The sequence below is a fragment of the Populus nigra genome, chromosome 12, assembly GCF_951802175.1.
Source record: "Populus nigra chromosome 12, ddPopNigr1.1, whole genome shotgun sequence".
Lineage (NCBI taxonomy): Eukaryota > Viridiplantae > Streptophyta > Magnoliopsida > Malpighiales > Salicaceae > Populus > Populus nigra.
Genome location: NC_084863.1, coordinates 343,365 through 366,700, shown reverse-complemented (window position 1 = coordinate 366,700; position 23,336 = coordinate 343,365). Strand labels below are relative to the sequence as shown.

The following is a 23,336-nucleotide window of genomic DNA, read 5'->3' as shown; positions in this document are numbered from 1 at the left end:
ATACTGATAACTGATGCAAAGATTAAGTTTGTTAGGAATTGATCTTATTCCCAACAGAAACTACTTGATGACCAAAAGGCAATAGATAGATAACAAAATCGTAAAAACTACCACTACAAATGGTTCTAACCCCAAGTAAAAGGCCTGCATTCTAAGGCAGCAGCTGTTGCTACCTGCTAAACAGATAAACATGAATAACAAAGAACACGAGATTTCCTATCAAATCTACCGGAACTTGGGTCTCTTGGGCATGCTACCAGGGACGGTCCTGGGAGGGGGTCTGGGGGCAGGTCTCGGAGCAGGTCTGGGGGCGGGTCTCGGAGCGGGTCGAGACTTCCCAAAAGTCTTCACTTTCCTTCTATTCCTCTCCTCCTCACTGTCTGAATCGTCACCCTTTTCCCTGTCTGCATTGCTTGCTTCCCTCTCCAGCTCCTCCCATGTCTTGCCCTTTTCTTCCTCGGAGTCTTCCTCATCATCCTCCTCATCATCATCCTCAGACTCCACAAGTGATTCACTGTCAGAGACATCATCTTCGGACTCGGACTCAGGTTCTGCATCTGATGGTATGTAACCCTGGTCTGAATCCTCTGAGTTGTCAGAATCTGAATCGCTAGCTTCCAAATTCAGAAATTCCCACCCGCCATCATCAATGAAGCTCTGTGGGTCATCAGTGATTGTCTTCAGTATCTGTCGCCAGTTAAGATTCAATCTGCTCTCATAATACTTGATGTCTGTTGTGTCAAGCCATTCTTTGATGCCATCAAGTGAAGTTGATGGGATGGAGTCAATCCTGAGAACGTCACGCTTGAAGTCCTTGAAGACAATGGTCATATCAAAGTTTTTCTGTCCAAGACCAACTCTCTCCAAATTGACTATCTCAATCTCACCCAGGGTGACAACAAGGAAAGGAGTCTCAACCAGCTCAACCAGGCAGCTTGAAGTTGGGACAATGAATGATGTGACTTTGTGGGGCACTCCATGGAACCCAAGCTCTCTCAAAGGCTGATCAAACTCAAGGTCCAGTCCACTAAATTGGGGTTGGCTCCAAAGGTCATTCACCCGATTCACAAAACTTTGAAAATCCATATTGATCTTATTCTTCCTATCCCTTTCCCGTTGCTCTTCTTCAATCTCATCTGGGTCATAGGCGGACCTCTTTCCACCTCCCAAAGTCTGGACCACATCCATCACCTCAACATAAAACTGCACATCCTTGGTCTTCTTGTTTCCCACCATAATGTGGTTGTGAAGATGGAAGTGCAGGAGAGTGATCATTTCCTTCTCTGCGGGCTGGAAAAATGCATGTTTGATGTTTGAAAACATAATATCCACGCGCTCCTCGGATCTGCTAGTAGAAAATCGGAATCCATTAACATGAGCTTCAAGAGCACCAGGCAACTTTCTTCCACGGCCAGTAAAAACAGGACGAATCCATAGGTCAGTCAACCTTATCGGCTTGAATCTATTCCCTGCAAGCTGTAGTTTCTCCTGGGTAACCAAGGTTGCCCTCTCAGCCCTCTCTGACTCCCTGGCCACAACATGCCGTCTAAGTGTCTTGATCAGCTGTACCACTTCACTTATGTGCCTAGGATCCTTTGAACGAAAGGACACCTCCTTCAAATAAATAGCCCCTTGGTGCTTCAATGAATTGGAGTCATGCGGATTAAAAGCTGCTCCAGGAACATTAAAAATGATTCGAATGTAACAGGTCCTGTTGGTATCCTGCTGGCTGGAAACTGTCCTGATTGTGGAAACATGGAAAGGCACCATATTCCCATAAATAGGCAAAAGCACAGCCTCATTCTTCTGGTCTATCTGAATCATTAGGTCTCTAGCAGGAGGAATGTCATTCACATTCTTGTAGGCAACCAAATCAGTTGAAGTCTTTGAAGCAGCACGATTGTCTCCTTTAGCACTTCCTCCACCAGCAAGTCGCCGAGCAGTTTCTTCATTCTTTTGGCGGGCAAGTTCTGCTTGATGCTGCCTCCGAAGCTCCTCCTTTGAGATCTCCCCGTTATCAGACCTCAATGTTGTCTTAGACATCAAGTTCTCCCCGCCATTCACCTCAGCTCTAGCTTTAGGTTTCTGTTCTTCCTCCTCGCCTTCGTTAAAAGAGTAAGCCACATCCTTAACAGCTTTGGAGCTCTTCGAAGTCACCACATCCGGATTTTGATCACCTGCATTTTCCAGATCATGGAGAAGAATGAGAATTAAAAAAAAATCAGAATTCAATGTAATAATAGCAGTTTAGAATGTAACATTAGGGGAAAAAAGCATTTTAAGGAATAAAAGATAAGAAAATTCCTCGATTGTCATAAAAATTGATATGCAATTGGGAAAAACAATAGGGTGTAAATGAAGAAAAAGCAGCAGAGCATCATGAGATTACCTACAATAACTGTATCTGCAAGCAACAATGAAAAATTCCGAATCTTGGGATTATCAATCTGATTTTGCAAATTCTGAAAACCAAGAGACACATTGAAAACCATTTTTGCTTTCACAACTCGATCATTCTTGGCATTAAGATTCAGTCCCGACTCACGAAACTCAAGACCTATGCCTGTCCCAGCTGATTTGCTCAGATTTGGAACCAATTCAGGAGCTTCCTCCTCAACCACTGACAGGGCAGCTTGATAAGCAGCGCTTACTTTGTTCCCAGGCTTCAAAGCACCAATAGCAGCTTCATGTGCCTTGAGAAGAACTGCATAAGCCTTGCTCTGCAAGGGAGTGGCATCTATCATTAGAGTCCGGGCAACATTTGAGCAGTAACTGTTGTATCGAGACCCGACAGCAATAATGATTACACTGGCCGAATCATAGTACAGGGGCTCATCATTGCTTGCAGCACTAGGCCTGAGATCAAACTCTCCTCCGCTCTGAAATATTGGAGGGTAGCATATATCAACATTATCTGCCTTCAACTTTGCCTTAGCTCTAGTGGGATCCAAAATGGCCTTCTCTGCCTCGTCCATCAAAGCAGAATGGGTGATATTTTTCTCCTCGTCAATAACATTCTCAAGCTTTGGCACCACAACATTGTTCATTACACTAAAAGTCAAAAAAGCAGCCTTTTTCACATTAATGAGCTCATCAGCATCCTTAACAGCAATCAAATCAGACAACCCGCTAGTGACATCAGCAAGCTCAAAGCCCTCACCCTTCAATTTCTCAGCCCAAGTTTCTAAAATAATTCCTTCAGGAGCCTCTCTCGCTATGTGTCCAACAACAGGTGTGTCTTTCCCATCAGCACTCGACTGAGCATAAATAGCATGGAATATAGCATCCATCAGACCAGTCCCATTATCAGTCTTCGCCTTCACATGCATCACAACATCAACACCCACTACTTCCCTAGCAGGTTTTTTCACAACTTCAAGCAAAGAAGCCTTCTTCTGGCTACACAAGAAGTGAATCTGCTTCTTCATAAAAACCATTACAGTCTCTGGAAACTCATACCCAAGCAACCAAATATTCAAAGCTGACGATTTCAGATACCGCAAGTCCTCGGAAGGTGGAGGTGTTGCTATAGCAACAACATCAGACGACCCCCATAAATCAGCCTTGTTCTCATTCCAATTCGAATAAAGCGCCTTGAGCCGTGTTTTAAACTTCTCCACATCAATAGCATATGCATTTCTTGCAGCATTTGAAGGCTGCCGATCAGCCATCTTTAACTGTAGTAACTCTACAGCCAAACATCACAAATAATCAACACAAAGGGCAACAAACAAAGTCTTGATCAAACTTTAAGCTTACAAAGACATTCAACCAACTTCAAATTAGATTACAAATTATTTTTTTGAGAATAAAAAAATAAAGATATTCAAGATGGATATGATAGTAACTAGGAGAATAATTACTGTAGAAAAATCTCTAGGCATATACAGTTAGCTCAAAACCTTTTAGTTTGACAAGCTGAAAATAGAAGAAAAGGTTATGCATTTCAGTTCATGCCCAATCCACCCCCTAAACCAATGGTCACAATTAGCGTTTTGATTCTTTCATATGATGTAAAACTAGCAAGTTCAAAAGATAAAGCAACTGCAACACTTAGTCACCAGACACAGATGAAACAATAACAACCCTTGGCAGGAGACAAAGCAGAGTCACGAGACCTTCAAAATTCAGCCTCTTGCATACTATAACCCTGATAAGCCAATGACCAATTCTGTAATTTTTTTATAAAAAAAACCCTTCAAATTACAAGCCGAAAGGCCAAATTTTCCGCCTTGATAGACAACACCCAAAAGCACCCCGAATCAACTTCAATTCCACTTCAAAAACCATTAAATTACAAGCCTAAAACCCAATTTCTCAGCCCTAATCGACAACAACAAACCATCAACACATAAAAAAAAAAAAACAGTCTCAACTTCAATTCCTCTTCAAAACCCTAAATGCCTTCGCTACCATCCATTTTTCACTCAATAACGACGAAACACCACCAACCCACGTCAATTTCACTCAATTAAAATCCAAGATCACAACTTCCCCAACTTCAAAACACTATCACGTACAGTAAAAAACGAACAGAAACCCTATAAAAACTCACCTTCTTTAATTCCCTCACAGCAGCAGTGCTGAACCAGAGCAATCTTCAATCAATAAAGCGAAAACATTCGCGGCCAATTCGGCTTATAACTCATGTAGCAAAGGCCCTACAAGAAAGGAAGAGAGTGAGAGATAAACTAGGGTTTTGAAACGAAAGACAAAAACATAAAATGTAATGATTAGACATGAGAAAAATCGATTAAAAAACAAATATAAAAACCCTAAAAATTAGCTCAATAAAGAGATTTTGAACAGAAAAGGAGGGGGAGGGGGAGGGGGGGGCTTACAAAAATTGATTGAAGAAAATGAAGATTTTTTTAGAAAAAAAAATTGAGAGCGCGAAGAGATGTCGAGCTTTCTAGAGGAAAATATATGGGGTTTTGTCTTTCATATTAAGTATTGGGGGTTAAAAATATTACAAGGATGCCATCCTTTGGTATGGTGAATTACTTTCGTGTCCTTGGGGTGAAGGTGGACGTGTTGGTGTTGGGTGACTACAACACAACTGTAAAACCGACCTCGACTGCACAAAAAAATAATCTTACAGATGTGGATAAAACCATGCATGGATGGATCTCTGTCTGTAAATTATGAATTGTCCATTTTTTATAAATAATTTTATTTTCAGGGGGATTACTTTTGTGTCCTTTAATTGAGTTGAAGGGAGGGTAGCGACGGTGTCGTTTTTTCGTTAAGGAAAATAGCGGGAAATAGAGGAGAGGTGTGTTCTTTGTGGCGGGAAGGGGTTGATTATTTGATTTAAGTTTAATTAAATCACATTTAGAGTTGGGGGTCGTGTTTGCATGTATAGGATTAAATTGATCTAATTGCGTGTTTGGGATTAAAATTAATTGATCGTGTTTTCTTTTATTTATATATATATAAAAGAATTTCCACCCTGCCCATGCATGAAGCGACCTACCATTTATTTTGAACCAGTAGTGGAATGGAAACAAGAAACTGTCTCCCTATAATTTTATTAAATTAAATATTTGAGTTTGAATCTTATCTTAAAAAATAATACGATGAGTATGCAATTGATTATATTTTTATATTTATTTAGTATGAAATAAATATAAAAACCAATAAATTTACAGCCCTTCTTTCACCCATGGTGATATATATATCAAGAGATATAATCAGGATATGAAAGATTTTGAACCAGTAATGGAATGGAAACAAGATCCTATAAATTTTTGTGTGTGTATATTCCTTGTTGTTCATGAATACGTGACTAAATAAAAATAAAATAAAAATGAATGTGTGATTTTTATAGAAATTAATATTTCTTTAGCTGGGGTAAAACAATTACTGTAAGTCACTAGCTAGGTGCAACGCCACAAACATCGATCATGCAGTCCTTTAATTAAAGAATTCTAGCTAGCAAGGTCGATCGATCCCACTACAAGAGCATTACTAGGTGATTACAAATAAAATTAATTAAATGTTCTAATTAAAATAATAAAAATATTAACATTTTAAAACAACACGAGGGCAGTAAACCAGGTTGGAGAATGGCCTGTGCTTGTTTGTTTTAGCCTAGAAACTGTACTTGATTTTCTATCTTTTCATGTTAATATTTCCAACAGGCTCTAAAGAGGAACAACTGATGAAACTTACACATTCGACATCACTGCGTATCCTCAGAATCAGTGGAGAACGCCCCCTTGAATCTTGATCATGAATATTTAAGTTTACTGGGCATTTGTAAATCCAACGAAATTAATGAGAGCAGATTTGATGGAGAACGAATGCCCTTAATTTACAGGCAAGGAGTCTGCGTTGTGATGTTGCAACCAGACCAGGGACTGAGCCCTTGACTGCATGCAGTAGGCAAATCAGGGAAACTTCCATTATAATAAGACATGTATTCAAGAACCGCGCGCGACGACGATCAAATGTTCTTGCCTGGAACGAGATAAAGGGATGCCTCATCGAAGCAGTTGGGTGCTCCTTGTCTCGACTTATTCAGAGTTGACAGGGCTCTTGAGTTTGCGGATGCCAGTGGAGAATATTACCACTGTTCATGAGATGGATGATGAGCAGGTATCATGTTAAGCTTTGTTGGTATTTTGGCAGCCTGATGATAAAAAGCAGCGAGGAAGAAACGGGATTGTGTTTTCGAGTGCCAATGAGCAGTGGTTTCCAAGGGATTTGAAGATAAAAAAAAAAAAAAAAAAGTCCTTGGCAAGCAAGACTAGAAGAAAGCCTTCGATCATCTTGGTCTTTTCATTCCTGAATTATTATTATATAATAATCAAAGTTTTTTATTATTATTATTAATATAACTGTTAGGATGAGTTTGTATGAATCTTAACTAACTCTATCATCTTTAAAATTAATAATTATATAAATTTTTAATAATTTTAATTTAAAATAATAATTTTTATAAAATAAATTTATAACCGGAACAATAAATTACTATTACTATTACACTCTCAAAGTTAATAGTCAAAGTCTTGTTTGCGTGGACTGATTTCTGATTCGGCTGCCTCCAATAATGTATCACTGGTGGGCTAATGACCACTGGCCAAGGAGTTGGAATTCTTAAATGAAATTATTGGCAATGATATGCTTTGAGAAAATAACATTTTTTATTCTCAAAATAATGTTTTGAAACATTTTACAATTCTTGCAAGAGTTAATTGCCTTCCCCATCCTTTATAATGACCATCAATATACTTTTCATCTCCTATTTTGAAAGAATAAAACGATTTTCATCATAAGATTAACGAATTAAGTTCACCTTTTCTTCTAAAATCTTTGAAATCCAAAAATAGCCTTTGTTTTTTAAATATGATGGAAAATATTGCACTTTTATTTTATTGCTTACATTTCCTCTTTTGAAAAAAAAAATGTATTTTTTCAAAAACTCTTGCAAGTCTTTTTTTTTTCCCCTAAGGAAAAGCTTATGATTTTTTTTTTAATATTCATGCAATGTATTCTTAGAAGCATAGATACCTTAAATAGTATATTGACGAAGCATTTATGTATAGTTTGGTTATTATATTGCATCAGAAGAGATAAAAATGTGTTTAATTGAAAAATAAAAACAAAAACATAAAATTAATCAATCATTAAATTTTTTAAAGTGAATTTTTGTATGTTCAAAATAAAAAATATAGATGAGACATATCTCCGAAGACTATTTATAACTTTTATTCCTAAAACATCCATATAAAAAAATTCTTAATTTTTAAATTGTTCAACTAGAACATATAATGATAAAAGTGATTATCATTATAATTTTATAACTTGACCCGGGCAAAGTTTATGTCATAAGTCGGGAGAAGCAACTTGGGTTAACATAAAAAAAATAATTTAAAAGGATCAAAACGACTTTATCTTGAACAATTTTTTTTCTAGAAATTTTTACCCTCAGGTTGCGAGTGAACCAAGTTACGTCGGGTTAATCCCTCCTCTATTTTTTTTTAAATTCATATCGATCCAAGCCTCAAATCCAAGGTTCACTTGCTGGGCTGTTATATATTTTATAATTAGGACTATTATGTTGTTATTAATTTAACTCTCTTATAAACTAAAATAAAGAGAAATAATATATCATTATTTTTTAAACATGTAAGTTTGACAATGATATATAATACGCATAAAATATATCTTTTTATATTTTATTATATTTTGTCCAATATTAATAAAACAACATATAAAGATAGTCTTTTATATTCTCATTGTTTTTGTCTTTTTTATTCCAAAACAATAACTAAACCTAACTTAATTATTATTAATTACATGAGTGATAAAAAAAATTCATAATTTTAGTAAATTTTTGAGTTTCAACTATAAGAGAAATATCAAGATGTATCCTTAAAATTATTTGAAAAATAGTTAATCTTTATTGATCACCAGGTTAATATGAGAACACCTTAATAAGTTTCTAAAGAAAACATAAGCAATGGATCAACCACTTTAATAATTTCCCATTTCATGAACTCACCCAAAGTGACCATAATAAGTATACTGTAAAAAAAGAGGGACCATATGAAAAACAACCACCATTCTCATTTATGAACAGTTGGAACACTAGTGCATGCTTGTGGGCACAGTGCACATGATGATTTGAGTAGCTGCTGATTGGATAAAGTAACAAAACAATTATTTCAACTTCTCCTCCTCTTCCGCCTCGTGGAATTCGCCTACCACCACACCCTCCACCAAACACCAACCAACCAAACCCTCTCTCTCTCTCTTACAAGACACAACCTTGCTGTTGTTTGGTGAGTTTTAAATCTTCTGTTACAAGCACAACAGGATCATTCATTTCATTAATTCATTCAAGATTTTGTTTCTTTGCTGAGATAAAAGCAGAGGGTTGCAATAACATAGCGCTAGCAAATTATACGTTGTTTGTTTTGTAGATCATCTTTGAATTGTTGAAATGGCAAGAAAGAAGATAAGAGAGTATGATTCCAAGAGACTCCTGAAAGAGCACTTGAAACGTCTCTCTGGTATTGATCTCCTGATCCGCTCTGCTCAGGTACATACTTACCTCTAACCTATTGATCTCTCTTTGTATCCTTGTGTTTTGTTTGCGTCGTGTCGAGTTTTGGAAATGATTTGTTCTGATCATTGGGTATCCTATGCACTTATCAAGTTTGAATTTGATTACTTTGATTGGAATTTGGATCTTATCTGATTAAATTTTGCAACTTTAGCTTGATTTTGGTGGAATTAAAACTGGGTTTTTGACATGGTTTCAATCTTCTACTGGGTTTTTTGAAAGTTCTGTTTTGGAGGTAGTGATTAAAGTTGTCATATTTTAATAAAGTTGGTAACTTTAGCTTGGTTTTTATGGAAATTCTAGTTGTGTTTACCCATAATTGCAGTTTCTTTTTTACTTGGCCTGTTGAAAATTCATTCTTGGTAATGGGATTGGTGTTGCTTTGGATTTGATGTTGCAAGTAACGAGATAGTTTGTTATTGTGTCTAGGTGACAGAAGGTACAGATTTCACGGAGTTAACGAACCAGGAGCCATGGATTTCATCTACAAAATTGGTTGTGAAGCCCGACATGCTATTCGGAAAGCGTGGGAAGAGTGGTTTGGTAGCTTTGAATTTAGATCTAGCTCAAGTTGCTGACTTTGTGAAGGCACGCCTTGGCGTTGAGGTGATTATTGGATCAAGTTGCATGGCAAATTCTTGGTTTTGTTTGTGTGGTTAGATATTTTATTGATGGACAAATTGGATCTGGTTTATTAGGTTGAGATGGGTGGCTGTAAGGCACCAATAACTACCTTTATAGTCGAACCATTTGTTCCACATGACCAAGAGTTTTACTTTTCAATTGTCTCTGAAAGACTCGGCTGCACCATTAGCTTCTCAGAATGTGGAGGTATTGAAATTGAGGAGAACTGGGATAAGGTATGCCCACAATGTAAATCTTCTTCATTTCTTCTCATATTATTACTTTTGGATCTCATTACTGTTAGAATTTAAATACTGACATGGTTTTGGTTTTCTGGCCTTGTGCAGGTTAAGACCATATTCCTACCTACTGAAAAGCCAATGACACTGGAAGCATGTGCTCCTTTGATTGCTACACTTCCTCTGGAGGTGAGTTTGTTTATATTAAATTTATCACTGATTTAATAAATTCTGGTGATGAGTGATCCAGCATATTTCACTAATCAAAATTATTATAAGGTTAAAAATCTGATTCTTGCTGATAAAAAATAGTTTCCTAGGTTTATTAATTGATGGTGCATGTTTAATGCCTTTAGATTCTAGTTACTCTTTGATTTAATTACAATATCCTCTCTGATTTATTTAAAATATCTTAGTGTTGAAAGTTCTTGTTACCTGGCATTCTGAATCGTTTCATATATATTTGGAATTTGCTGATACAACTTTAATACTCTATCTCAGATTCGAGGAAAAATTGGTGATTTCATCATCGGTGTCTTTTCTGTGTTTCAAGGTGAGCGTGCTCTTGCCACATTCATTTAAAGTAGGAAATTACATGACTCTGTGAACAAAATTCTAATCATATGCACTTGAATCTTATTAAAATTTATGGTACATGAAACAGTAGAATAGAAACTAACTATTTTTTTATCGAGGATCTTGAAAGGGTTGAGAATAATCTAATACTTGCTTTTATATGACCTCGTTGCTGACTTGTTACACCAAATATTATTCATGCTAGCAATAAATTCACTTCTGATTGCTTTTCTTGTACTTCATAGATCTGGACTTCAGTTTTCTAGAGATGAATCCATTTACACTGGTGAATGGGGAGCCATATCCACTGGATATGAGAGGAGAGTTGGACGACACTGCTGCTTTTAAGAACTTCAAGAAGTATGTATACATTCACACCCTCTTTTCAGGAACCTTCAGTTGACATGAGATTGTAGTTAAGGTATATTACTAATATATTTTGTCTCTCATCCAAAATATTTTGGTACATTCAGGTGGGGTAACATAGAGTTTCCTCTGCCTTTTGGAAGAGTTCTGAGTTCTACTGAAAGCTTCATCCACTCACTGGATGAAAAGGTAATTTACGTGAATGCCTGTTTCACCATACTTTTAATTACCTATACCTTCAAGCATGGACATGGAATCCATGTGGACATGAATTAGATGCATTAATCATATTCATGTGTTTACAGACAAGTGCATCTTTGAAATTCACTGTTTTGAACCAAAAAGGAAGAATCTGGACGATGGTAGCTGGAGGTGGTGCCAGTGTCATATATGCCGATACTGTAGGTGCTCCATGGGATATGCTATAATCTACCTGCCTCTCATCTCATTTTTGGCATTATTTTATTGGTTGGTGCAAGGTCTGTGCTTGTTGATTTTACTTGTAAGACTCTTTTTTCCCCATTAACTAGGTTGGAGATTTGGGCTATGCATCAGAGCTTGGAAACTATGCAGAGTATAGTGGAGCTCCAAACGAGGAGGAGGTCTTGCAATATGCAAGAGTTGTCATTGATGTAAGAGACAATAAATTTAAGCCTTTTCTATTTTTGCATCCTTGCTCACAATTATGCTGTCTCTCATATATTATGTAACAATATTCCTCGATCATTAATGTAGTGTGCAACTGCTGATCCTGATGGTCGCAAAAGAGCCCTTCTCATTGGAGGAGGCATTGCTAACTTCACTGATGTTGCTGCTACTTTCAACGGTATCATACAAGCATTGAGGGAGAAGGTTTGTCTAATTGAATCAATTCAAACTGCTGTCAATAGTTTCCTGGTTTAGGTTGCCTGTTTCTACGTTTAACTCTTCCTCTTCTCGTAGGAATCCAAGTTAAAGGCAGCAAGAATGCACCTCTATGTCCGAAGAGGTGGTCCAAACTATCAGATTGGTTTGGCCAAGATGCGCACTCTGGGAGAGGAATTGGGAGTACCTCTTGAGGTACGGAATGACTATTTTTTCTGTAGTTCTTTGGGCATTAGATTTCTTTTGAGTTTGTGGGCTATTGGTTTTTGAATTTAGATAAAACTGTAAGCAGCTGAAATGCATACTGTTAATTGGAGAAAAGTCACTTCATCTTCAGTATTGTTTAGTAAAATTGAAACCCAAGGGTCCTAAGTGTCACTGGAGTTTTTAACTATAAAGTTCAATTGCCCACAACCTTGAAATACATGAATTGATTCGAATAAAACACAAGATCCTCTATGTGCTTGGAGAGTTTTCTTTCTCTTCCATTCCTTCACTTTTGAAGAATCAGATCCGGAAATCCTCTGTATTTGTTATATTTGAAGCTGAGCTGTGCCAATTTCTTTTGTTTTCAGGTTTATGGACCCGAGGCCACAATGACAAGCATCTGCAAGCAAGCCATTGATTGCATCATGTCTACGGCATAGTCTCACAACTTGTTTTTCTCCTTTGTCAGCGTGAATCAAGAAAATGTGTGTGGCAAGGTGTGCTGAGAAAATAATTTAGTGTAGAAGGCGCAAGCTGGATTATTGCAGACTTAGCATCAATTTTTCCCTTATGATAAATAATCTTGAATCAATGTTTTGAAATATGCATGACACGATTTAAACTCTGTATAATTGCATATTATCAATTTATTGTTGGAGCAAGTCACTTTTGTTATTTTCCTATGAAATTCCCAAGCCACATCTCTTCATGCTATCAAATCTTATATTTATTGAATTTATTCTCATTCTTCTCCGATAGATTGTCGCATCATAGCATAGCTGAGTCTTGCCTGCTTTCTGTTGGTTCTCAACCCAATGGCTCATGAGAATAGAAAGTGGCTTTCCAAGTCTAATTTATGTTAGCCGACAGACACTGGTACATGAGGGTCGAACGTGCTTGTATTTGTTGATTCATATGGGCTGGATTTGATTAAGGAAAAAAATCTGTTTGAAGGGTTCTGGGAGAGTAAGGGAATGTAAAAGTGATCTTATAATAGGTCCTAGACTCGTAGTTCACCAGGGAGACCGAGAAAAGTTATTGCACTACCACGAAACTCTCCCCAGTTTTCTATCAACAAATACCACCAACCCCATTTTCGTCTGGCCAGTTCAGTTTCCTGTCATGACTAAAAAATAACTTGTTCCTCCTTCCCCTCTCTGTCATAGCGGGTAGCAGCTGGCAAATGATCATGGCAAGGAAGTGGTAATGGCAGTGCAGTTCGTTTCCGATGGACTTTCCCTCCAACAAAGATCTATACCAACCTAATATTTTACAGTTCTTGTCACAAATTTACGAGCTGCCTTCCTTGCAGTGAAATCCTTTTGTAGAAATGTATTAGGAGTGAGTAAATGCGAACCATGGAGTAGGAAAATGGAAGGTTGCATTAACGACAGAAAAACAGAGGTCTTACATTTGAAGGGCCTTTATAGCTTCTAGTTTTTGTTAGGTAAGGCCCGCATAAATTCAAAGACTAAAGCCTTCACTTCAGGCTTAAATTTACAGTTCATAACTTTGTAGGCAGCTCAAGTCTATGAGAAATGGAAGAATCTCGATACTCAGAGGACCACGTTGCCCTTAAGTAGGCTGTCGTAACTTCCAACACAAGATGCTTTAATGCTCTATTTTGTTACAGACCAGAAAGCTCCCATTTGCAGCGGTTGGTTAGTAATTAATTAGTATTTAAGGATTGTGAACTATGATTCTTGAGAATTAGGAATAGAAGACAAGCTTCAATAATGTTCAGGAGAAGTGAAGGTTATTAAAGTTTTTTTACATGATTTGAGCTGGTGAATGGTTGATGGAGTAATTTTTTTGACAGTGATGGACCCGAGACTTCAATTTTGTATCTACATATGTAGTAACTATCACATCCAACTATTTTCCATGTTTACTACTATTTGTAAAAGAGTTGGTCATACACTTACTTAAATTAGAAACCTCGGGTACTATAAGATGGGTGGGGATGGCTAGGGTTCTTTACATTGCAAGTAAGAGAGAAAAGTAGAGAGTGTCAAAGCCAAGTGTTGAGAGAAGTGCTAAGATGGAGAGAACTCAAAAGATGCTTCTGATCCTTGCCATTTTCATGTTGGTTCTTGCCTCAAATGTTGGAGCAGGAAGGAAACTGAAGGACACCAAGGAGAAAGTTGACCACCCTCAGAACTATCTAGGGGGCTTTGGTACCAGTGGTGGTTTTATCCCAACTCCTAATGGCCCAGTCTTTGCATTTGGGCCATCAGGGTTTTGCTCTTACCCTGGGGTTGGTTGTGTCAGGATCCCAGGTACTGGTGTCATTGGCTCACCACCATGAACAAGAGGCCAGATCTAGTCTTGTCTGGTGGTCTGGTTTGAGGCTGTCATTCAGGGGTTTGAACCTGATTTAGCTGTGGAAGTTTCAATAAGTTTGTTTCAGTTGATGTCTTGTTCTTTTGTTTGGTCTTGTGTGATTGTTTTGAAGATTATGGCTCTTCATGCATTAGTATCTACGTTTCAGGTTTGCGAGTCTCTGTCATTAGCTAGTTGCTCTATGAAGGGCTTGCCTTTCAAACTAGTCAGTACTATGTAAACAAGTCCTATCAATAGATGATCTATGTTAAAGTTATTACAGGTTCTTTACATCCTCCTTAATGGTGTTGTCTGAGGCATACCCCCCCCCCCCCCCCCCCCCACACCTCACAGAGCATGACAGGCAAGAAAAGAGAAGCTTTTTCTCTCTTCTCTGTGTTATTACCCTATAACATCATGCAGAAACTTGACTGAAAAAAAGAGAAGAAAACCACATGAAAATACACATCTCATTGCCGGTTAAAGAATTGTTTCAGGATTCCTTGCTGGATGGAGCGGAGCCATGCCATTTTCACATTCATGTTATTCTATTTTCAATTTTAAGATTGCAAGAATAAAACTCTCTGCATCCTCTCTTCAGTTATTTGGACATGTTTCAAGGAGACTTTCAAGTTTCAAGTATGTTCTTCCACCTCTGTCAAGAAATTGCGAGCAGTGATATGTTTAGCTGTTTGTACTTTGCAGCAAGCATCTCCAAAGAGTGTTGAAAAAAAGAGAACAATGAGGAAAAACAAATAAACTTCTACTGCAGTATCCAAACTATGTTTGTCGTGCCCTTTTCTCCTCTCTATAGACATGATTTTTTCTGACTTTGCACGAACAGTTCAGTTAAATAGGCTTAAGTGCATAATGCACAATTGCATACCTAATTCGGGTCCAAATGATCAATGACACGGGTTAACTAATTAATTTAAATTATAGTTTTTTTAAAAAGAACTAAAATAATATTGATTTAATAAAAAAATAAAATATATTTTTTAAAAAACTCAGTAGGAGCTAAATTTTAAATTAGCATATTAATAAGTTTGGTATACACTAGATAAATTGAATGAAGTTGTGAAACATCTTAATTATATCTAATTTTTTTAATATGTTTTATAGAAATTTTAAATATTATTAGTAGTTTGATATAGTTGTTATGGTTATTTTTTAAAATATTTTTTATTTGAAAATATATTAAAATAATATATATTTTTTAAGAATTTATTTTTAATATTAATATATTTAAATATAAAAAAATAATTTTTTTAAAAAAAATTATATTTTTTTTTTGAAACGCTCTAAATCCAATCCTAGAGTCAAGTGATTACACGAACGACTAGTCGTCCTTACACCATACCATTTCCCCATAAACATATGCCCTGTCCCCTGCCTATTCATTTTCTTTGCAATTCTCGATCAATTTCTGTTTGGCTTCCCGAAAAAGAAAACACCAAAAAACCCATAATTTTCTCTGCATCGAAGTCAAAAGCTTTCAGCTTCCCATGAACATTTGACAACAACAACAAAAAATAAGAAGCCCATTTTGATTTATTCACAAATTTGATCAAAATCTCTGCACAGATCAAAAAATGGATGATACTTGCGCTGTTTGTGCTGAAACCCTTGAATGGGTTGCTTATGGACCATGTCTCCATAAAGAAGTCTGCTCTACTTGCATCATTCGTCTTCGTTTCATTTGCAATGATTTCTATTGCTGCATTTGCAAATCAGAATCCAACACCATCTTTGTCACTAAGGTTAGTTATTTCATCTACTATGTGTCTTTTTATTTCTGGGTTTTGATCTTTTGCTGAAAAGTGTCGGTCTTTTTGTTGTTTATGATGGTTTTAATATCTGGGTTTTGATTTATATACTGTGAAGTTTTGGTCTTTTAAATTTTTGGGTTTTGGTTTTTTGTAGGCATTAGGGGATTATACAAGGATGATAAGTGACTTCAAGGGTTTAGGAGAAGTTAATGGAAGTGAGGGTAAAGCAGGGGAGTATTGGTATCATGAAGGGACAAAAGCTTATTTTGATGATTTTGATCATTATAAGATGATCAAAGCTATGTGTAAGTTATCATGCAATGTTTGCAACAAGAAGAATGGAGGGTCAAGGGAGTTTAATAGCGTTGAGCAATTGAAGGCTCATTTGTTTCACAGGCATAGCCTGTTTATGTGCAGTCTGTGTTTGGAAGGTAGGAAGGTGAGAGATATTTTTCCTTGTATCCATATTTTATGTGATATGATGATTTATTGTTAACCTTTGCTTCTTAGCTTGGTATTTGAAGAATGAGCATCAATGGGTGTGAAATATGAGATTCTGAAATGGTTTATGTTTCATAGCTTTATGAGATTATTCAATGTAGAATGTACTGTAGGATTTGATTGTCTCGTATCAATGGAAAATTTTAATTCTTGATCTCTGCTTTGGTAGCCACACTTGTGTTCTCTGACTTAACTAAGTTTTGAACCAGATATTTATAAGTGAGCAGAAGTTATATAATAGAGAACAATTGACTCAACATGTGAGGACGGGTGACTCTGTGGTTGATGGCAATGAAAGCGAAAGAGGTGGATTTACAGGACATCCTATGTGTGAGTTCTGTGAGAATCCTTTTTATGGAGATAATGAGCTTTACCTGCACATGTCCACTGATCATTTTACTTGCCACATATGCCAAAGGTAAACCCATGCATATTTCCTTAGAAAAGTGTTTAAGTTATTTAGCATTTTGTTCTATCAAATGTACACTTTCATATGTCCAATTTATTTTGTTCAATGCAGGCAGCATCCTGGACAATATGAATACTTTAACAATTATGATTACTTGGAGGTTGATTGTATTTTGTTTGCACATTTCTTAGTCACTTGCTTTTTACTGTATGTCATGGTTACTCTTAGTTTTTTAATTAACATACGAGACTTTATGTCTCAGATCCATTTTCGTCAAGAGCATTACTTATGCGAGGATGAGGCTTGCCTTGCAAGAAAGTTTATTGTTTTTGCAACTGAATTCGAATTGAAGGTGATATCTAGCAGAATTCATGATGCACAATTTTGCTTTGGCTGTCAATATTTAAAATTCAGTTTTTATGTTTTCTAGAGTGTACTATATGACTAAGAAGACTTGTGTATTTCTGATATCGGTAGAGGCATAATGCCATGGAACATGGAGGGCGCATGTCTCGTTCTAAGCGCAGTGCTCTACTTCAGGTGTGTATGGATCTTTTGAATTCTTGCACGTTACCAATGTTGTCGGCTTTTTCCGTGTTCTTCATTTTATGTTGAAGTCTACCACACCTGAGCACTCTCTAGCCATTCATGATCATTTAATGATTTTATTCTTTATAATGTTGATAATAACATGCCACTTCCATTTTCTACATCCAGATACCTGTGAGTTTCCAGTTTCGGCAAATTAATGAACATGATCGGCGTGGTGGTGGTCGTGATAGTCATTCAAATTCGTCAGTCTATCAAATGAACATGGCCATTGAAGATAGTCTTGAGACTGCCAATGCTGAAAGGTCTCGTGATATTTCATCAAATGCGCAAACAGTTTCTACTCATAGAGAGGAACATGAAATTGATATGATTGTTAACCCTTTTGAGTCATTAGCCACCACAGATTCTGAGCTGCCTTCAAGATATCATCACGTTTTAGGATGGAACACTAGCAGAGTACCAATGGAAGAAACATCCTTTCCCCCACTTCCTTTGGCTCCAAGAAGCAGCCAACGGACATCCAGAAATGGTTTGAGAGGGTTGAGTGGGAATACAATGGCTGCTCACTTTAGCCGCCAAAACATGGTAAAAGTTCTTAATTCTTCTCGGGCTTTGCCAGCAGCAAACAATCATCCTAACTCATTAGCTAGTATTTCGTACCAGTCAAGACCTGTGTCGGATTCTAGGGTTTTATCTTCATCCAGATCTCCGAGTTCATCTGTTCTATCTACTTACACGAGCTCTCCTCAGGCTGGGTCATCAAGGGCTAATGGACTTCTTGTATCTTCTAATTTTGCAAGTTCATCAAGGACTTCAAATAGTAATAGCAAGGTCAGCCAAGCTAGCGTTGCTCCAAATCCTGCAGACAGGACTTCTCACAAATCTCTTTCAAGTGTTCCTTCTCTGTCTGCCACTCAAGTGGACAATATGTCTACAAGTGCCTCACCTATGCTGAAGGTTGAGGATGTTCAATCTGCTAATAAGGCTCTAGTGGAGAAAATTCGTGCTGCATTAGAATTTGACAAGGACAAATTCGCTGCATTCAAGATAATATCCAGAGAGTATCACCGTGACATAATTGATGTTGCAGAGTATCTTGCCTATGTGCATCAATTTGGCCTGTCACATCTTGTCCTAGAGCTGGCTAGACTTTGTCCCAAAGCTGAGAAGCAAAGAGAGCTTGTTGAGATTTATAATTTCAATGTGGGGGGGAATGGTTTGAGCATTGGCAATGGTCCGTCCAAAAGCAAGAAATGTTCAAAGAAAGGCAAAGAGAAGTGTGATGATAATGTTATCAGTGGCTCTGAGAACATTTTTTCAGATAGTCTTAGGGTGGAGATCTTACCAAAGGATGGGAATTGTGGTGGAAAAGGCAAATCAAAGATTTTGGTTGACAAACAAGCTAACTTGGATTTGTCAAGGGAGCCAAAGAGTGAACATGCTGCTCAGGCAGCTGGTGTGAGCTTGAAGAAGAATGTGGGGGCCGGGGGAGGAGGGAATAAACCTCGGAAAAAAACCACGAAGTTCCTGAAGAACCGTCTCGGGGGTACTTCCACTGCCTCACTGCCAGATGCTAGTAATTCTGATGCTGGTATTGATGAAAAAGATGAGAAAGCAGATGTGAACACAGATATAGCTGTGGTGTTGCCAGTTCATGGAGTTTGGAAAAATGGGGGAGGCCGAAAGCTTGTGGTGATGACCCAAAACAACCGCAAACGATGAACTTACATGGAGGCTTGGTGGAAGTGCCAATTTGTGAGTATAGAAAGAGCCAGAACCAGACTTAATTAATGCCTTTTTGTGTGGATATTAGGGCATGTTGCTACTAGGCATACATATTGTCAGTACATTAGATGATCAGAGGTTTATCTCCCTCAAAAACTAACCAGGAATGTTTCAAGCTTTTGGAACTTTAACTGTTTTGTTTTAGGAAAATGGCGAAAAAACTTGGTTCCTTTTTCCTTTGCCAAAATACAACTTTTTGAGTACAATTTGGTTGAGTTGGAAATATCATATTAATATACTATTCTGCGTGTGGAAGTTCAAAAAGAGGATTCCTTGCTTGCATTATATCCATTAGATAGCCCTTTTTCTTCCTTTATTCGCCGCAGGAAGAGATTCCTTCCAACTATGCTTACCTCTAACGAAAGGTCTGGAATCCGAGCTCCTATACAAAATCTTGAATACAGGTTTTTATTATATATAGCCTATGAAATCAAGGACATTAAATTCAAATGACCTTTCTTCTTCGTTAGCCAATGTGCCTGCGCATATATCTACGTATTTCTTTCTTCAACAGAACAGATTAACTTTCTTTTTTAGCAGATGCAACAGTCTCAGCAAGCAAATACATAGGGCTAGCAAATAGGAAACTACTATTCCTATTTCCACCGTTCATCTTCTATTTAGACTTGGATTTTTTCTCCCTTTTTATTTTTCTTTAATTCTCTTATAACTATTAATCTTTCCCATTCCCATCACATTTTTGGACTAGATCACCGCCGAATCATGACTAATCTTAGATAGATTTTAAAAGATGGATTATCTAAGCTCATAAACAACCAATATCCAATGCCACACACAGAAGAATAATGTTGTCACTTCACTCGCAGGAACCACAAATTATCGTAGTAGAGTAGTTCTTTTTTAGAAAATATATATAATAAATATAAGATGAATGAGCATGAAGGCGGGGATAGCTCAGTTGGGAGAGCGTCAGACTGAAGATCTGAAGGTCGCGTGTTCGATCCACGCTCACCGCATTCTTCTTCTTTTTTCCCCAGCGGTTACGCGCTGGCGGTTATAATTTAATCGGTTAGTTAATAACCTTTTTTCCCGCCAAATCCAGTTAGCATCGTGTCGGCTTATCCCCTTCCCACCTCAATTCTAGATTCTTCGAGCTCCAACACCCTAGAGTGGTAACAGTTTCAACAAGAATAGAAACAATCCGGCCACCCGTCACCTTCCGGGGAAATATTGCCAGCACCGCCTGAAGGTCCACCAATACACTTCAAATCAAGATCAATTTAAGTGAAGGACCAGTCCATAATATACTACGGTGGTTAGCAGCAGCTATTTTGATATGGACCGACTAATTAAGCTTCGGAAATGAGAAAGGGAACACCCTCAAAAAACCAAGCCCAGAAAGTGAAGACCCTGACAGAAGATATATATATATAAAGCAACATGGCAGCCCAAGAGCAGAAGAACTTTAAGATTATCTTTGGGTAATTCAATTTATCTCCCTAGGAATTTTCTTTTTTTAATTAATGATCCTTTCGTTGTTCGAAAGGAGGGAAAAGAATAGTTTTTCAGGTAATATATATAGGTGGATGTTAATTTACTGTGGATTTCTTGCTAATCCAGCATTAATGTAGCTCTCTTAACTTCACACCTCAATCTGTTTGATTTAGAAACTGTTCGGCCTGCGGTGTACGGTAACAAAAACATCATTTTTTTTTATATAATGTAGAAGGTTGACTGATGCATGCAAGCAAGCAGGCACGGAAGATTTCTTGAGAAAGAAAACGTGAAGGCATGCCTTGCCTACACATGCATGATTGGAATTAGAAGAGTACTGAGTCAGAAAGGGACTCTGTTGATGACTCTGAATCATCTTAACGTGCTGAGATTGATCTGTGTGTTCTTGCCAAGTTTGCAGAGAAATTAACATGTCTTGAAACTAACGTGGTTTTCATCTAATCGTTTTAGCAGCGAGCGATGCATGAGCGAGATGATGAAGAAGGAATTCATCTGTTGCCATGTCACCACCTGTTTTGATATTGAGTTTACCTACTACCTTCCTTCCTTCCTTCCTTGCTGACCCACCAAATTCACCAACCCACACGCACAATCTTGTTACGGGCCACGTTCAAATTCTTTTCATCAGATTATTATTTTTTTAAGAAAAAACGTGGTTTAATCACACTCTTACAGATGGCTTGATAAAAAACGTGTTTTTTAAGAAATGTTTTAATTTTTTTAAAAATATATTATTATACTTAATATATCTCAACATGTTTAATTCATAATAGGAGAGTGTTAATTAGAATAGATAATTAATTAGTTAAATCAGCTGGTATCATAATATATAGTCTTTGAATAAAATTGAAGATTTAATTAACCAATTAAGTCCTTCCCTTGACTAGATTTATTTACCAACCCATTTAAAAAACACAAATAATTTGTAAAGCGATTATCTATCTTCACTTTAACCACCAACCAATAATTCTAAAGGGCTTGTCACGTGTTAGACCTTTTCTTAATTTCAAGACCAGATTATATAGAAGAGAACCGTTTCTACTTCGGACCTGATTGGGAAACTGGATTACATTAATATAGTACTCTATGTTATCTGCTTTTGAAAAAAATATATAAAAATAATCTTTTAATATATATTTTTTTAATTTTTACATCAGCATATTAAAATCACTAAAAAAATAAATTAATTTGATATTTTTTTGAATAAACACTCCCAAACACTATTTGTGTATCCCAAATATTTAAGATAGAAGTTAGAGCAAGATAATGACATGTTGGGTCAGTTTTAAGGTGTATTCTGCTAGTAAAAGTTTTGAAAAATAACACAAGTTATAAAAATATTTAAAAAATAACATACCTTTAAAATAACCATAATTCAAAATATTGGTTTTGTAAAAATCTTTATTGAAAATAGAGGTTGTTTACTCAAGAAATTAAAAGTGAAATTACTTAACATCTACAAAAGTCAACATAAAATTATATAAAGATCCAATAGTCAAGAAATAAGATGAGATATAAACTGATATACTAAGAGAGAGAAATAGTTAAGGGAAAAAAGAGAGGATAAAAAAATAAATCACCAAAAATACACTATAACTTTAGTTTTTATATACCTGATAATATTAAAAAGATCTTAATAAAATAATTTTAAATTTGCAATAAAAAACAACAAACAATATTATAATTGGTTAGTTGTCTTCTCTGGGGTTAACCAACCCTTAAATTACCTTAACCTAAAATTAATCCAAAATAAAACCATTAACTAATAATAATCTCATTTGATGGTCTTCATGACACCACCACAAAAGGTTACTATATTCTGCCATGGAAGTACTTCAGTCAAAGGATTTTCTTTTATTAAATGCTTTTCTTCTTCTTCTTCTTGGCAAGACAGCATGGAAGGAACCGTCTTTCCTTTCTTTTCCCATGTGCAGACCGTAAACGCGTACCTGCATTCATAACTCTGAGTGTCGGCAGGCATGCAGGGAAAGAACATGGTTTCATGACCCCAGATTTGGACCTAAAATGAGAGGCATGGAGACGTTATTAGGAGCCATGCATATGCTCTTCACTTCACATTATATTTATTAAAATGAGAAATATTTTTAATCACCTTGGGATTCACTTACACATCCTTTGGATCTTGAAGTACTGTATAAGATTTTTATATAAATTTGATTTGTATTTCTTCTTTAAAACGGATCTAGGGTGTTTATATTTTTTTAGTGTTTACTGTTATGATCTGAAAAAATAAATTTTTAAAAATTATAAATTGTAGTTTTTTTTTCTTATTAAATATTATTGAATGAAGCAAGATATAGAAAGCAGACACCACGTAAAGAAAGAGAGGAACGATTATGGGTTGAAAAGTCTAAGAAACAAAAAACCAAACCCGCTTTTATTTTGAGATTCGGTCTCCATGGTTAATCAATACCTAGATTGGCTAATACACGGTGGAGGTTGGTGAAAAAATCAAGGAGCCATCTCTTCACCAGCTCTCTCTCTCTCCCCCTCGTAATTTATCGGTGGGTTTGTTCCCTGTCATTATCTCCACCGACTCAAATCAATCCTCA

General features: G+C 36.7%; 3 protein-coding genes and 1 non-coding gene across 4 annotated transcripts; 3 read left to right on the top strand and 1 right to left on the bottom strand.

The window, feature by feature from the left end:
- Positions 1–22: 22 nt before the first annotated feature.
- LOC133669472 (FACT complex subunit SPT16-like) lies at positions 23–4,924 on the bottom strand. Its single transcript, XM_062089629.1, has 4 exons — positions 4,842–4,924; positions 4,556–4,661; positions 2,390–3,688; positions 23–2,177 (listed from the first exon to the last, which is right to left on the bottom strand). The coding sequence occupies exons 3-4, from the start codon at positions 3,669–3,671 to the stop codon at positions 226–228; spliced, it is 3,234 nt and encodes a 1,077-aa protein (XP_061945613.1). The 5' UTR covers positions 3,672–3,688; positions 4,556–4,661; positions 4,842–4,924; the 3' UTR covers positions 23–225.
- Positions 4,925–8,597: 3,673 nt separating this feature from the next.
- On the top strand, positions 8,598–12,624 carry LOC133670075 (ATP-citrate synthase alpha chain protein 2-like). Its single transcript, XM_062090500.1, has 13 exons — positions 8,598–8,789; positions 8,931–9,049; positions 9,503–9,679; positions 9,772–9,933; positions 10,045–10,125; positions 10,438–10,489; positions 10,758–10,872; positions 10,986–11,067; positions 11,184–11,279; positions 11,409–11,510; positions 11,614–11,730; positions 11,821–11,937; positions 12,318–12,624. Exons 2-13 carry the CDS (start codon positions 8,951–8,953, stop codon positions 12,387–12,389), a joined length of 1,272 nt encoding a protein of 423 aa, XP_061946484.1. The 5' UTR covers positions 8,598–8,789; positions 8,931–8,950; the 3' UTR covers positions 12,390–12,624.
- A 3,021-nt stretch (positions 12,625–15,645) lies between these two features.
- Positions 15,646–19,551, top strand: LOC133669832 (E3 ubiquitin-protein ligase HEL2-like). Its single transcript, XM_062090157.1, has 7 exons — positions 15,646–16,031; positions 16,195–16,479; positions 16,751–16,959; positions 17,062–17,110; positions 17,213–17,302; positions 17,428–17,490; positions 17,668–19,551. The coding sequence occupies exons 1-7, from the start codon at positions 15,864–15,866 to the stop codon at positions 19,222–19,224; spliced, it is 2,421 nt and encodes an 806-aa protein (XP_061946141.1). The 5' UTR covers positions 15,646–15,863; the 3' UTR covers positions 19,225–19,551.
- Positions 19,552–20,191: 640 nt separating this feature from the next.
- Positions 20,192–20,264, top strand: TRNAF-GAA (transfer RNA phenylalanine (anticodon GAA)). Its single transcript has one exon. It is a non-coding gene; the product is annotated as a tRNA-Phe (tRNA).
- The last annotated feature ends 3,072 nt before the right edge of the window (positions 20,265–23,336 follow it).